Below are 14,483 nucleotides of genomic sequence, written 5' to 3'. Positions count from 1 at the left end.
CCCTTCTCGCCGAGCTTGCGCGGAGTAGGCTTTTTTTTTTTCCTTTTTTTTTTTCCCCCCTTCCCCTCAGCGCGTTTCGGCTTCCCCACCATTTTGTGCCGTGATCACAAGGTTAGCTGTGGGATCGTGCCGTAATCTGCCTCGCGTTCGGGCTCGGAACGGGATCTCGAAGGGGCCTTGATGGCGGAGAGTCAATCAGCGGCCGGGCTGGGGGAGCTGACATCCCCTGGGGGAGCCGTAGCACTCGGCTCGGAACCCGAAACCCGGCGGCTGAGCGAGCTGCGGGTCATCGACCTACGGGCCGAGCTGAAGCGCCGCAACTTGGACACGGGCGGCAACAAGAGCGTCCTGATGGAGCGGCTCAGGAAGGTGAGCGAGGCGCCGAGCGGAGGGGGGAGGGGGAGGCTCATCCGGGTCCTTTGTCCCAGGGCTGAGGCCGTTGGCGCATGCGCGGTGGCCGTGGCGCCGCGCTGAGGGGAGCGCGCGGGCTGCGGGGCGTCCCCCGCCTTCCCCGTTCTGTTCTCCGGCTCCGTCAGCGTGTCGGCACGCTTCCCTTTCCTCGAGCCGTGCTCCGCTTCCCTCTGTGCGCCCTTCGCTTGGTTCTCCCGTCTTTTCTGCGCGTATTTCCTCGCAGGCTGTTAGGAGGCCGGGCCAGCTGCGGGTCCTGAGTCCTTTGTGGCTTCTCATAGCTCTCCGTTAAACTAAAAGACGACACGACCGAGGCCCTGCAGTGGTCACTCTCAGTTATTTGTATCCTGAGATATCCCTGTTCGTTGCAGGGGAGGTGGGCTAGGTGACCATTAAGGGTGCCATCCAGCTCGAACAGTTCTATGATCAGACAGAGCCCAGAGATCATCGAGTCCTACCCCGGGATCCACACAGCACCACCCGAGATCCAAGCCCTGTCCGTGTTATAAAGCTTTGCATGCAGGTGCAGGGAGCTTCACCCCTGGATTGTATCTCAGCGTGCCTGTGGAGCTGTTTTATAGCACATTGTTAGCTTCTGGTGGCTGATGGGGCTGTGTGACCTGAGAGCCCCATCTGACAAAGCCGACAGACGCTGTGCCGCTGTCTCCCTCAGGCTATCGAGGACGAAGGAGGAGATCCGGACGAAATTCCCATGGCTTCGGAACTGACCAACAAGAGGCTGTCAAAAAGAATGAGCAAAGGTACAGAGCGCTAATACAGCTTCTTCATTTTGGTGCAGAACGGGCTTCGATGCTTATCCTTTTTTACTTTGCCGACTTACAACAAAAGTGAAAGAAAAAATGTTTTTTTCTGGAGAATGGTAAAACTGTTTCATCAGCAAGGACAATAACAATATGACATGCAGGTGTACTTCTGTTCGCATGTCTTGAAACCTTTTTCGTGCTCATGCCATGTATTTGCACTGACTGTATTGTATTCTCATCCTCAGTGAAATCTGCACAGGGCTTCTGAATCAGGACCTTAATGACTGTTAATTGAAACAGCGTTGAATAGATAATTCGGCAAAGAGTAGACATGTTATGAAATCTAGTGCTATTTCTCACTGCAGTTGTATTATTTTTAGGAAGAAAACCAGAAGAGGAGGGGGTGGAAGACAATGGGCTAGAAGAAAACTCCAGAGATGGGCAGGTAGGTGAAAGCATGATTGCAGTTTCCAAGAACACATACCATTAAAATCACAGGGAGTACTCATCTGTCCTTTTCCTTTATTTAGGAGGATATTGAAGCAAGTCTGGATACCTTGCAAGATATCGACATGATGGACATTAGTGTGTTAGATGAAGCTGAAATAGACAACAGCAGTGCTGTAGACTGTGGAGAAGACTATAGTCCTGATAACATTCTTGATTCACTGTCTGATAATAAAGACAATGTTGATGCAGAAATGAAAGAACTTCCAGATCAGCTTACAGAAAATGAGGTAAGTAATGGTCCTTGCAAATGTAATAAGATTTAATAAGTATTTGGGCACGTGGAGGAGTTACTTTGGTATAATACAATGTGGGACACGTATAGAATGTGGATTCTGTTTTGCATTAGCAGCTCTTGGTTCTAAAAGGGTGACAGCAGCAAGATTACCACCTGCTTTCCCTCGCAGTGACATCTCTGGAGTTGAAAGTAATGAGTTAGTTTCAGTGTTCCCCATTGCCATTTACACGTGTTGGAGTGTATGTGTACGTTAACGGATGCATACACATGCATGAGTACTCATCCAGCTAAATAATGTACATGTGAAGAAAGAAATACGTTTTCAATATATAATTTGGGACTCTTTTCTGCAGAAATAATGTTGTGAAGAATTTATATTGTGTAGTTTCCTTATAGATTATTAAAACATGGAACTCTTCACGTGTCGTGTATTGCCCTAGCCTGGCGTTGCCAAACTTGGCTTAGCTTAGAGAGCAAGTTGGAATGTCTCTTACACGGTCTCCAGCTACTGAATGAACACAGTAATTCTATATTATATTTGCTCCCCAGACAAAAAGTACTCTCTTTCCTTTTCTCCTTATGTATTTGCTTTAGGCTTGTCATGTCTGTCTCAGCTTTTTACCGTATGAAAAAAATAAAGGTAATCGCAAAAACATCCCGTTAACCTGAAAGGCAGTTTTCTGGCTTTCTTTCAATTAGAGCTGTTGAGAATCGTAAGCAGTGGGGTTTGGGGTGAGTCTTACCAACTCAGGAAAGTAGATGTGGGGGACATTTTGTTATTGGAGAAGAGGAAACTTAAATTAACTTTGCTTCTAACATCGTTAAGTTAGAAACAAAAGAAGTACAAAACAACAAAAAAAAGTGGGAAAATGGAAAAACAGTTTCTAAATTAGAATAACTTGAAAGTATACTTTAATTTCAATATTACAATGAAATTAAAATGAAAGGTTACTGGTTAGAGTGCTCTCCTGCTAATATTTAATGATCAAGGATATTTATCTCTTGCTCCTCTTAGATTGCATTCAGAAGTAGCAAGCAAGATCTTCTAACTATTGGAAAATACTTCTTATGTTGTTGCTCAGGAAAACTGATTTTGGTAGTATTTCTCAGTAAGCTAGCCTTGCTTTGTAAGGAGTACTCTAATTCCTTTTTTACTCTTTTAGGAAGATTATGATGAAATTGAAAACAATGTAGATTCCTCTTCTGATTTAATTGAAATGAAGGTAAATGGAAAACGTAACTTCCAGATTTTTTTTAATAGTATTCACTCTGTGTTCGTACCACATGGCTGTAGTGGGAAATTGTGACAGTATCCATGGTCTAAGTGATCTCACATAGAATCTAGTCTGTCAAGTGAGGATGCCCCAAATTGTTTTCTTGGTTTTCTTGTTCCTGCTTTGCCACTTTCCAGGCTTCCATTGATTTGTACTGCAAGGGAAACAGGCCTTCAGAAATGCATAGCAAAAGCACTGTCATAGCTTTTCTTACTTAGGAAAATGAGATTTGCTTGAAAAGTTTTGCAGCTGATTTCTTTTTCTTTTCTCCTGCTGATAATATCCAGGAGTAGCTGGGTTTTGTTTTCACTCCGTAGTACACAGAGGCACTTTCTTGCCCCCTTTTCTCTAATATTCCCAGTTATGAGAAAATAGTGGCTGAAATTTGGGCATTAATTAGTCAAAAAATGTTATTTACATAAATTACTAATTTCCAGTGGATGTTGAAAAGCAGTGCTATAAGCAGCAGGTGGATTGGCCTACGTTTAAATCTTGTGGATGGGGCGGGGGGGGTTGCAACGATGCTCTGCTATAAAGTACATTGTATAAAATCCTTATTCTGTGTTTATTTCCCGAACAGAAAATCGAGAAACTACACTTGGAGCCAGGTACTGTTAAAGAAAAGCATATTCCTGTCTTTTCAACTAATACTTTTTAAACCATTAACTATTTAAAAGAAACGAACAAACATAGAGTTTGCGTTATTCTTGTGATGGACAACCCAGATCATGCAGGGTCATAGAGATTGGAAACCCAATCATATCCCCAGATCTGTGAAATGATGCTTGTCATCTCTGAAATAGATTCACTGATGAGAAATGGTTTAAAAACCTGTTAAGCTACATAGATGGATTTAGAGGAGTTAATCACAGTTTAAGAGCTAAACATTCTGCCTCTAAACAGATCTTGTGATATCGCACACACCTTAACTCTTAACTAAGTAGAGAGCAGTGACAGCAGTAAAAAGATATTGTAGGGCATTAAAATGATTAAAAAGATTAGTTACTGGATACAGAAGAAAGAAGAGAGTTTCTTCATGGAAATTTCATACAGATACTTTTCACTTTGTGGACTGCAAACACACTCATGCACCATCAGAAGAAGCCCAGGTTTCATGTTGGACTGTCTGCTAAAAGAATGTCACAGAAATTTAAAAATTGAACCCTCAGTGCTTTGCTATGTTCAGTTAAGCGTCTTGGACTTTGGAAGCTAACTAGAGAAGAAACAGCTGAACGATTCGTGAAGAATATCAAGGATGAGCCAGAAGGTTTTTGTTAAATCTGTGGGGGCATTTTTCTTCCCTGTTAACGTGTGAGGGCTGATGCGGTAGTGTGTCAGAGTGCAGTGAGCGTAGTACTTGTAACACTGTGTACACTAGGGTTTTCCAATCTCTGTGTAGCTTAGGCGTTCTCTTGGTGTTAGTGTGGCAGCCATGCCAGTTCCACGTTTGTGATTGCTGTATTTCCCTGGTGATTAAACCTTGTGCCATTCTATTCCTGTTAAATCCGTAGAAAATGAGAAAATACTCGACATTTTGGGGGAAACTTGTAAATCTGAGCTCCTTAACGAAGAAACCTCCGAAGCGGAGCAGCCCCATGCACAGGAAGCAAGTAACGTGGTGCCAGGCAAGAGGCTAGCAGAGGAAGAGGACGCTCTTGGTGCCGCTCAGTCGGAGGAAGATGCTTTAGATTTGGACAGCAAATCGGCACAAGCTATGGCAAGGAAGGAGGCAAAGCGTTTAGTAGTAGCAAAAGGGGAGACAAGTGAACAGACAATAGAGGAAGAGAAGCTGGACTCTGACTCTTTAGTAGTAGAGAGCGTAAGCGATCAGAGTAGCAAGCGCTGCCAAGGCCTGGAAGCCTCTAGTGGGGAAACAGCGGAGAGAGGCGCAGGCCCCGAAGGCAAAGATAGCAAAGAAGAAGGCAAGAAAACAGAAGACAAAGCTAATTCAGAGGAATCCCCTGCTACTAAAGAGTCCTCAGCCAGTGAGGGCGGTGATCAGAAAAAGAGGTTTGTTTTTTCTCCGTTATAGACCAGATGCTATCTTTTGTCATGGGTCGTTAAGTGATGCGAATAAGCTGTTTCCTTCAATTGGCCACCACGCCTGCTGAAATTGTAGCCTATTGCTAAAGAATCGGTTTTATTTCTCCTTGTGCAGAGCTGTTGTTTTCTTTAAGCACAGAGGGTTTGATTTCTTTCCTTCCTCAACCTTCAAAGGTTGTTTTCTTAAATTACTCTGATTTGTAAACTTCTTCCTAGTATAATTCTGTTTAAGAATCTGACTCCCCTTATTTCTTGTCAGATTACTTAAATCAAGTATATAAAGGTGTATTTTTGTTTGCAACATATTTTCTGGTAGGTATTTAATTTTAGCTTTTTAAATAATTGTTAAGTAGTCGTTATTCTCTCTGACTTGAGTAACGTGTTGTTTTGTCTTTAGCCCTGTTGAGGAGGACAGAGATACAAAGCTAATCTCCAAAGATGAGAAAGGTATGTTCCTTTCAAAAACAAAACTTGACGTTTATGTCAGTGGAACTGCTTTCGTCGTGAAAGTGTTGAAGTCTGCAGTTCTTAAATGTCATTATTTACTTATTTTCCTGGAGTTATGTAGTTATGCCAAAATGTTCTTTGATACATTTTACGAGGATCTGCGTTGCACCCTGTTGTTTGTGTCTTGATCTCCAAAGGTAGACGTTAATCTGTGACAAATATGTCCTTCATGGCCCTGAGGATACCAGCAGCTGTTAGTGAGTCCAAAGCCTTTCGTGACTGGTTTACTTGTGATTCTTTATACCACCTCCTGTTACGTGAAAATAACATACAGTCTTGTACTAATGTATTTAAACATCACAAATACTTTAAAGTTTAATGTTGTCTTCCAATTGGATTGACGGTTCTTCAATCTTTATCCACTCAGATCCTATTTACAGTGCAAATATGCATGATAAGCAGGATGGAAATTTCTTGATGAGCAGTGCCAGGTGGGGCCTTGCCTGTTCCCTTTCAATGTGTTTCTTCCTTTTAATGCACATTCTGCTGAGTCTTCACAGCTTATTCCTCTTTTCTCCAAGGCAGCAAACTTAGAACTGACGTGTGCAGCAGGTAGTTCAGAGCAGTGAGTGCTGAAGTCCCAGCAGTTCTGTAATTGGCAAGAAGTTCGTTAGGAGAGCTGTCTGTCTACTGAGTGGAAAGGAAGAATTTGCACAGTCTTAGGTTTTACAGCACAGACTGAACTCGTCATCAGCTGCTTCCTCCCAGATTCTGGGTTATGCCTGTCTGTACCAGCTGCCAGACCCTGCCATCAGCTCCATCTAGATCTGTTCACCCTTCATCTGTATTTTTACTCTTATTTCAGAATATTTAATGGACCATTAAACAGGTTCTATTATTTATCCACAGACTGAGGTGCATTATGGGGGGATTTCATCTTTCTTTCTTTTAAGAGATTTTCACAAGTGCTTGAATGCTTTCACAGGAACTTGTACAAATGTGACAATGCTCCCTGCAGAGCTCGTGTTTGCAGGGGGAAGGTGGTAGCTCTCATGTGAGGAAGAGGCAGACACCTGAATAAGGAAAGTGTTTCAGACTGGCTTTGCAAGATGTGTCTCCCCTTTGATGACAGTTCTGAGAAATTCCTTTTATCACCAAAGAAGTGTTTTAGAAGCAGATAGATGTAGGGGGACCTGCTTCACTCCGTTCACAGAAGCCTGTGGGACTGAACACTGAAGAGCAACACGGAGATATTAAAGAGATTTGTAAGGAGGCTGGAATAGTGCCCTGCTATGAGTGCTGCATGCGAACAGGCAGCCGTCAAAACTTGCATAAATCAGACTGTATAAAAAAGGGATAAAGATTATTCCTTGTTTGGTTGGTTTTTCTCTGGTACACTTACCAGTAAAAGAGAAGTTCAACCAGGAATCAGTGGAATTATGGAGGAGCTGGTCAGGTTGCTGGTCACTCCTTAGAGAGATGAGCGTAACACAGCCAGTCATTGAGGAATAACAGATGTCTGCAGAGACACTGTCTCGCTGTCAGAGATAAGGTTTCTGAGTGCTCAGCTTGAACCTTTCTTAATCACTGCACCATGAGTTCTCAGACTTGACAATGATGTAATTACTTATAAAACATTGTCCAGTTCAGATGCCAAATGGGGAGAGTGTTCTGTAGTTCTTGCATAGCTGAAGGATGCTGACCCTTTTCTGCCTGCAGTAACAGAGGTCATAGCCAAACTGTTGATACCCTAAACATGAACTACGTGCAGGCAGACACTGAGGAAAACATTTTCTTGCTTTTATGGTGAATGTTTTTCCTTGAGAGGTGCAGGTAATCTGCATCCAGTTGTAATTCCTTAGGAATCAAGGCGATGAGGGCAAGACACAAGCACCCTTGGGTGCTCACATGGTTCCCACAGCCCTCGCAAGTCTTCAGTCTTTTCCCATAAGTTCCAGCTTGCTGGGATGTGTCCAGACACGTTCTGAAGGGCCACAGTTGCTTCATGCCTGAAGTTTCTTCCTTGAGGAATGATGTAACATCCCTCTGTGGCACATAACACAGCTTGTTCCATCTGAAGAGTTTGGACTCCTAATTGCCTTCAGGAATACGAGTTATTGGGGGATGGTGTTTATGCTTCGCTTTACGATTCAAAAAGTCAGATTTGTGGAACTGTTCTTTTTTCAATTGGGGAATCGTTGAACTCATTAGGATTCGGGGTGTGGTTTTGTTTGTGTTCCTAATTAGGTCGCACTGGTGGCGGTTCGGGGAGAAACTTTTGGGTGAGTGGACTTGCTTCCACTACCAGGGCTACAGACTTGAAGAATCTGTTTAGCAAATACGGGAAGGTAAGCTTTCTTTGTTTGTTTGTCTGTTTTTCCCCTCACTATAAACTGTCTTAATACTCGGTATGCTCCCATTGCTGAAAATGTCCATGGGATTGCAAGGGGAAGAAAAACCTGCACAAGTTCATGCTGAATGGCTGCAGTTTTATTTTATCTCCTCCAAACAACAACAAAATTCCTCTTCCAGTCCTTATGTAAACAGACAGTGACTGCTTACGTATTTCTCTGTGCCCTGTGGTAGTGTCTTCACTCATCTGAACTTCACAGTAAGCAGTGAATACTGCTTCTTTAATGTATTCATGGGACCAAGTAGGATAACACAGCAGGACATGTGTGTTGGGGTGTGCATTAGGAACTGCCTCAGTACCTGAAGATGTACTTTGGTCTGAAGTTGAGAACTGCTTTAAGATGCACTCATTTGGGTGTTATTTTCTCTTCCTTTGTTATGAATGTCCTCCATATCAGCTGCAAAAAGGGAAGTAGTAGTTCAGCAGAAAACTGCTGTCAGAAATGATAGCATTTCTTGCACGGAGGTGATTCCTAAGGATTTCTCTCAGTCCTTTGATGCTGGTTTAAAGATGACTTTCTCAGCATGTTGTAGGTAGAGAAATCTCTGCTAGTAATGCATTATGGAATGTTTAACTGAGGAAGCACTGCAGAATGTAAGCTGTGACCTCACAGTGGGTACAGAGATGGGTCAAGTGTAGCACAGCATTGGGTTTGGCAGTCAGGAGAGTAACAAAAGCTTCTTGCCCCGTGTCAGTTAAAAAATGCAGCGCGGCCTTTCCATTTATTTGCTCGTAATTCCATCTGGTGAGCTGGAATGCACTGATCATAGAGATACCACAACATTTTAAATGTGTAATTAAAACACAAGCTCACCTCATGTTTGCCGCTGCTTAGCTGCCATAATAACATGTAGTCACTGCCATAAAATTACTGTTATTTGCTACAAAGCACTAATGGAGGTGAAGCTTCCAAGCAGTCAGTGCCCATCTGCTAAATACATCGAGTGCTCAAAAGCACGTCCCGTGCTCAGCTCCACGTTAATGTGATGCCTCTGTGCACGTAGAAAACACTGGTGTAGGGAAGCAGTGTTTATAAAGCAGGTGTTCTGTGCAGGCTCTTTCAAGTTGCTGGAGGGGAAACTCCTCTTTCTTAAGCAAAGCTACGGGTGTCACTCTTTGTCATCCTCAGTGGTGACATGAAGGCGTTATTCCAAGCAGCAGCAGTGTGCCACAGGGCTGACTGTGCCCGGGGCTGCACCGGGGCTGTTCTGTGAGTGTGTTTCTTGCTGTTAGTGCTGGGCCCATGTTAACAGTGAGTGTAACGCCTTGTTTCTTTGGGAAAGGTGGTTGGTGCCAAGGTGGTCACCAATGCCCGCAGCCCTGGGGCGCGCTGTTACGGCTTTGTCACCATGTCTACAGCGGAGGAAGCGACGAAGTGCATCACTCACCTCCACAAAACGGAGTTACACGGGAAGATAATTTCCGTGGAAAAAGTGAGTATTGATCCGCAAAGATTCCCCGCTGCCATCACGTAGTGCGCGTAATTGAGACCACGATCTCAGCTGATGTGCAAAATAAATTCCAGGCAAAAAACGAACCTGCTGGGAAGAAGCCCATTGAGAAAAAGGAGAACGAGTCGAAGAAAGAAACAGCCAGTGAGAGGTACTGCCTTAAACATTCCACGTCCGGAGATGATGCAGTTCTTTGTGTTGATTTGTCAGGAAAAAGCTACAATAGGAGTTTTTATCACAAACATCCGGAAAGTGATAAGTGTGTTTTTGTAACTACCAGCAAATTAGAATTTGGTTTTGTTGATTTAATTGTCTCTTCCCATATATCAGTCTAATACGTATCAACATCTACCTGCAGAGCTAGCAGTAATAAAAGGGATGAGAAATCTGACCAAAAAGATGATTCCAAAAAGGCTGAAGACAAAGATGAGAAAGAGAGGAAAGAGAAAGATGAACAGAAGTCTGCTTCATCGGATCAGCCTAAGTCTACCAAGTCAGGTAATGTGGCTCTTCTTTATTTCACAGTAAAATACATGGTTAAATAGGAACAACTTGTTGCAGGTAGTTCTTTCCAAGACTAGCGTGACTGTAGATTTGTCAGCTGGAGATCCAGGTAGTATAATGGAGGGGCACTGACATTATGCCAGCCTTAATGGTGATGCTTGGGATAGGTGTAGTGAAAAGATGCTTTTTGAACAGAGGTTTAAATGCCCACTTTCACATGTTAGAGGAGGTAGCTTCTTGCACAGAAATGAGTTGCATACATGATGTAGCGTAGTTATTTCTTACACCTCTTTCTGCTCAACCTCTGATCTGTTCAGGGAGTAAAGGAACAGAGAGAACGGTGGTAATGGATAAATCCAAAGGAGAACCTGTTATCAGTGTGAAAACATCAACTACATCAAAAGACAGAGTAAGTAATGCTTCTGCATGAGAAACATGGTACATCAGTTTTCCTTAGAAACAGATCAGGAATCCCACTGCATGTGCCCTCTGCTTGTCCTACTGATTACTCTAATTAGGGTTTCTATAGTGCGGATTTAGCTCTTAATTAGTAAAATATTTTTCATATGGCTGGTACCATATTCAGCAGTGAAATCCTGCCAAACTAAATGTGGGAAGGGAAGTTCTTCTGTTATTATGTGGTGGGTCCGCAATGTTTAAAAAAGAGAAAGAAACAGAAAAATGTGGGGGCAGAGCTTTGAGACAGCGTATGAATGGAAACAGCCGAGTGCTGCGTGTAGCAGTTGCCATTTTATAAATGCACTCTGTCTGCTAAGTTTGTGTCCTGTGTTAAATACAGAGCATTAAGAGCCAGGATCGCAAATCGGAGAGCAGGGAGAGACAAGGCATCGTGCCCTTCGACAAAATCAAAGCTCAGAGGAAAATGAGGGAGGCCGAGCAGCGCCGGTAAGAGCAGCGGTTAACTTGGTTGAAACCTTTTTTCCTTTTCTTTCTAGAAGTAAGGCGGTTTTCTTTGAATTAAAATGACCAAGGGAGAAAATATTTTTTTTATTTGATATTTTATTGGAGTAGAAGGAATGAGCTTTGAGGTATTTGGAGTCTCCTGTTTGTGTTGGATTATTTGGCCCCGCGGGAGGGTTCGATGGGAGCAGTAAGATCAGTGTAAATACAGGTCATTGCTGTGGACACTGAGAGGTGTAATTCAGAGGAGCTCAACAAGTTCGCAGTCACTGCGGTTTTATTCTTTTAGTTATCATTATTTTTTCCTTTGTAACCACCTTTGTTGGTTGAAATACCAAATCTGTAACCTTTCATGCTGCTAAAACAGCACCCGCGAGCGTCGGGAGAGGCAGCAGCACCTGCAGACGATCCGGGAGCGCGAGGAAAGGGAGAGGCTCGAGATCGCCCGTGAGAGACTGGAAATTGAAAGGCAACGGCTTGAGCGAGAGCGGATGGAAAGAGAGAGACTGGAGAGAGAGCGGATGCACATAGAGCACGAAAGGAGAAGGGAGCAAGATCGCATCCAGCGGGAACGGGAGGAGCTGCGGCGGCAGCACGAGCAGCTGCGCTACGAACAGGAGCGTCGCTCTGCCATGAGGAGGCCGTACGACATCGACGGCAGGTACAGCCACCGCGGGATGGGAGCCAGGCCACGGCCCCAGCCTGCCCTGCAGAGCCGTCTGCTCTGAGCTGCTGGCACTGCTTACCCTGAGATGACTGCGTGTAAAACCGCGGTGACGCTCTCCGGTCTGAGTTCTCTTCCTGCTGTTGAGCTTTTTTTACATGGCGTTTTTGGTTGGCACGGTTCGAAGGGAGGGAACTACATCAAAAGTCACGAGTTTGATTAAAACAAAACGTGTTCTTTATGTCAGGAGAGATGACCCGTACTGGCCAGAAGCGAAGCGGATGGCGATGAACGATAGGTACCACTCCGATTTCGGCCGCCAGGATCGCTTCCACGACTTCGATCACAGGGATCGTGGCCGTTACCAAGACCACTCGTTAGACAGGTTGGTGTCACCTCTGCTGCGCTGTCTGAAATGAGGGGCGCAGGTGTCTGGAGTATCACATCTTGCTGCCTTGCCTGATCTGGATGTTTCTTTTGCACTTCCTTTTTTGAGCGTGATTTAGTGGCTGTGGAGTTTCTCTTGTAAAACTGAAGAGAATTGTTCTGTGCCACGAGTGAAGCGTTGAGGCAGACCTGCTCTGTGTTCTGCTTGTGCTGCTGCTTTGCAGATTTGCAAGCTTCTGAAAAAAAGCTTTTTGAAATAGTATTGTAGCATCTTAACGGAGGAAATTGTTTCATAGTTCAGGGCTAGCCAGGTTTTACAGGAATCTAAAATGTCTTGGCTTCCCTGTGTTGCTGCCCTGTGTGCATTTTCTAGGCAATGCTGGCAGGACATGGAAACAGGATTTTCTGTGTGACATAGATACTGTTATAACTGCAGCGTGTTTTCCAACCACAGTGTGATTTTAATTGTCTGTTTATAGGAGGGATGGATCAAGGACGATGATGGGAGATCGCGACGGACAAGTGAGTTGCTTTTTATAGAGCTGTAGAACCAATTTAACTCTCACAGCCTGGCTTGCCATAGTTTCAGATGAAAATTCTAGTGCTCGAAGTATCTGTCAATGACAAGATGGCCTTGTTTTTGTTAGTAAGAGGAAGTGTACTTCAGAGATGTACTATAGGTCAGGCACAGTTACTGTGGTACACAGGAAACAAAACAAGCGTGTCAGAGAGGTGGGTGACAGAGACTGTACAGAGAAGGCTCAAATCTTAACTCTGTAAGGTGGCAAAACTGGTGTGGGTGTGGGTGCTGGTGTTGGTGTGGGTGTGGGTGCTGATGTTGGTGTGGGTGTGGGTGCTGATGTTGGTGTGGGTGTGCTTCTGGGGCCTGACAGGCAGGCAGTGAGAGGTGGCCTTTACTGCTGGCTGAGCCGTGGGATTGCAGGAGACCCGGAGAGGAGAAGTGGGCAGAGGAATATCATGAAGTTCAGCAAGAAATAAGGACGGAGCCCGTTCTGGGCGGTCACACACGCGTGCTTTGCCTTTCAGCATTACCCAGACGAGCGCCATGGGGGCCCCGAGCGCCACTCACGGGATTCCCGGGAGAGCTGGGGCAGCTACGGCTCCGACAGGAGGATGAGTGAGAGCAGAGGGATCCCCCCGCAGTCACGGTCAGTGCGCTGAGCCGCAGTGCTCCTCCTTGTGCAGCTAGTGAATGTCTTCACGTGTCACGGGGAGGTGCCCTTTTTGAGCACGTGATTCTCTTTGTCACAAACCTCACTCCTCAGCCCGTTCTCTGCCGGATGCGCTGCAGATGAGCAGCTCTTCCAGCTCGCTTCTGCACTGCGGTGGTGACGGGTGTCCCGCTGCTGCACAGTGCTCTCGCTGCCGTGCAGAGGTGTAACTCGGCTCCTTCCTGCAGGGACGGCCGCGACTGGGGCGACCACGGGCGCAAGTTCGAAGGACACCAGGAGCGCTCATGGCAGAGCAGCGTGGATGGGGGCATGATGGGACGGGATCACGAGAGATGGCAAGGTAGGCTCCCTGCACAGCGCCCGGCAGCGCGCCCGCTGGGAGACGAAGAACGATTCCTGTGGGTACAAGGTACTCACAAAGTTCTGTACTTTCCTACAAAGGAAGCGTTTCCACTTTTTTGTAGGTGGAGGTAGAGGGAGACCTGGCCACGTGATGCACCGCGGAGGCATGTCAGGGTAAGAAGCTTAAAAAGAGCAAAGCATTTCTTCGTCTTCGGTTCCTTTCCTTTCAGGGTGAATCCCCTGCATTTAAATGAGCCGAAGAAGCATTTTTAGGGGATTATCACTTAAGCAATTTGGTACTGAAATGTCAAGGGATTGCAGAATATTCCTGTGCTTCGTAACGTAGTGCATCAGTTTTTGCAACCTGACTACTGAAGTCACAACAAAACCAACCAACAACCATCTGCCTCACCTTGCAGGCGAGGAGGGTTCATGCAAGGCGGGAACCAAAGTCAGATGATGCACGGAGGAGGAATGCAAGGAGAGGGATTTGCTGGCCAGGAGAGAGCGAGCAGGCCCAACGATCCCCGGTTCAACCGCCGCTACTGAATGTTTTAATTTTGAACGCTACGTGGCAACTGAAATTGATTTGTCACCCGGGGTTACCACTCACTGGAGCTCACGGGTCACTGTAAGTGTAATTTTTTTTAAGCTGCTGCCATACTACGTCACTCAATCCAATGTGAACTCATTTGTTTTGTAATGTGTTGTTCATATCTCATTTAAAAAATGTTTGTTAATGAAGCATTCCATTTTCCATAAATAAAAAAACAGTTTACAGTTAATGGCTTCAGTCGTCCCTGGGACACTGATTTATTTGGCCACACGCTGAAGCACAGAACGTTCTTCCCAAGGTGAAATACCCCCAGGCCTTCGCACTTCCAGTACCTCCCAGAAGCACGCTGACATACCACGTTACTTCAGGAG

At 45.1% G+C, this 14,483-nt stretch overlaps 1 protein-coding gene across 1 annotated transcript; it reads left to right on the top strand.

Annotated features, from left to right (window-relative positions):
• LOC110388937 (scaffold attachment factor B1-like) lies at positions 142 to 14,341 on the top strand. The gene is made up of 21 exons (XM_021378737.1): positions 142 to 369; positions 1,082 to 1,169; positions 1,553 to 1,617; positions 1,703 to 1,909; positions 3,081 to 3,140; positions 3,772 to 3,799; positions 4,703 to 5,201; positions 5,632 to 5,681; positions 7,929 to 8,029; positions 9,378 to 9,527; positions 9,620 to 9,696; positions 9,904 to 10,043; positions 10,367 to 10,458; positions 10,849 to 10,955; positions 11,338 to 11,631; positions 11,882 to 12,019; positions 12,501 to 12,543; positions 13,069 to 13,190; positions 13,442 to 13,554; positions 13,679 to 13,730; positions 13,976 to 14,341. The coding sequence occupies exons 1-21, from the start codon at positions 181 to 183 to the stop codon at positions 14,103 to 14,105; spliced, it is 2,745 nt and encodes a 914-aa protein (XP_021234412.1). The 5' UTR covers positions 142 to 180; the 3' UTR covers positions 14,106 to 14,341.

The sequence above is a fragment of the Numida meleagris genome, chromosome 27 (genome assembly GCF_002078875.1).
Source record: "Numida meleagris isolate 19003 breed g44 Domestic line chromosome 27, NumMel1.0, whole genome shotgun sequence".
Classification (NCBI taxonomy): Eukaryota; Metazoa; Chordata; class Aves; order Galliformes; family Numididae; genus Numida; species Numida meleagris.
Note: the sequence above shows the minus strand (reverse complement) of the source record. Positions and strands in the feature narration are given on the sequence as shown.

What these genes read in the sequence shown, in the direction of transcription:
- LOC110388937 (XM_021378737.1), top strand. Translation starts at nt 181, where the DNA reads ATGGCGGAGAGTCAATCAGCGGCCGGGCTGGGGGAGCTGACATCCCCT. An exon ending in AGATAATTTCCGTGGAAAAA is followed by an intron (nt 9,528 to 9,619) that starts GTGAGTATTGAT and finishes AATAAATTCCAG; the next exon opens with GCAAAAAACGAACCTGCTGG. An exon ending in CAAGACCACTCGTTAGACAG is followed by an intron (nt 12,020 to 12,500) that starts GTTGGTGTCACC and finishes GTCTGTTTATAG; the next exon opens with GAGGGATGGATCAAGGACGA.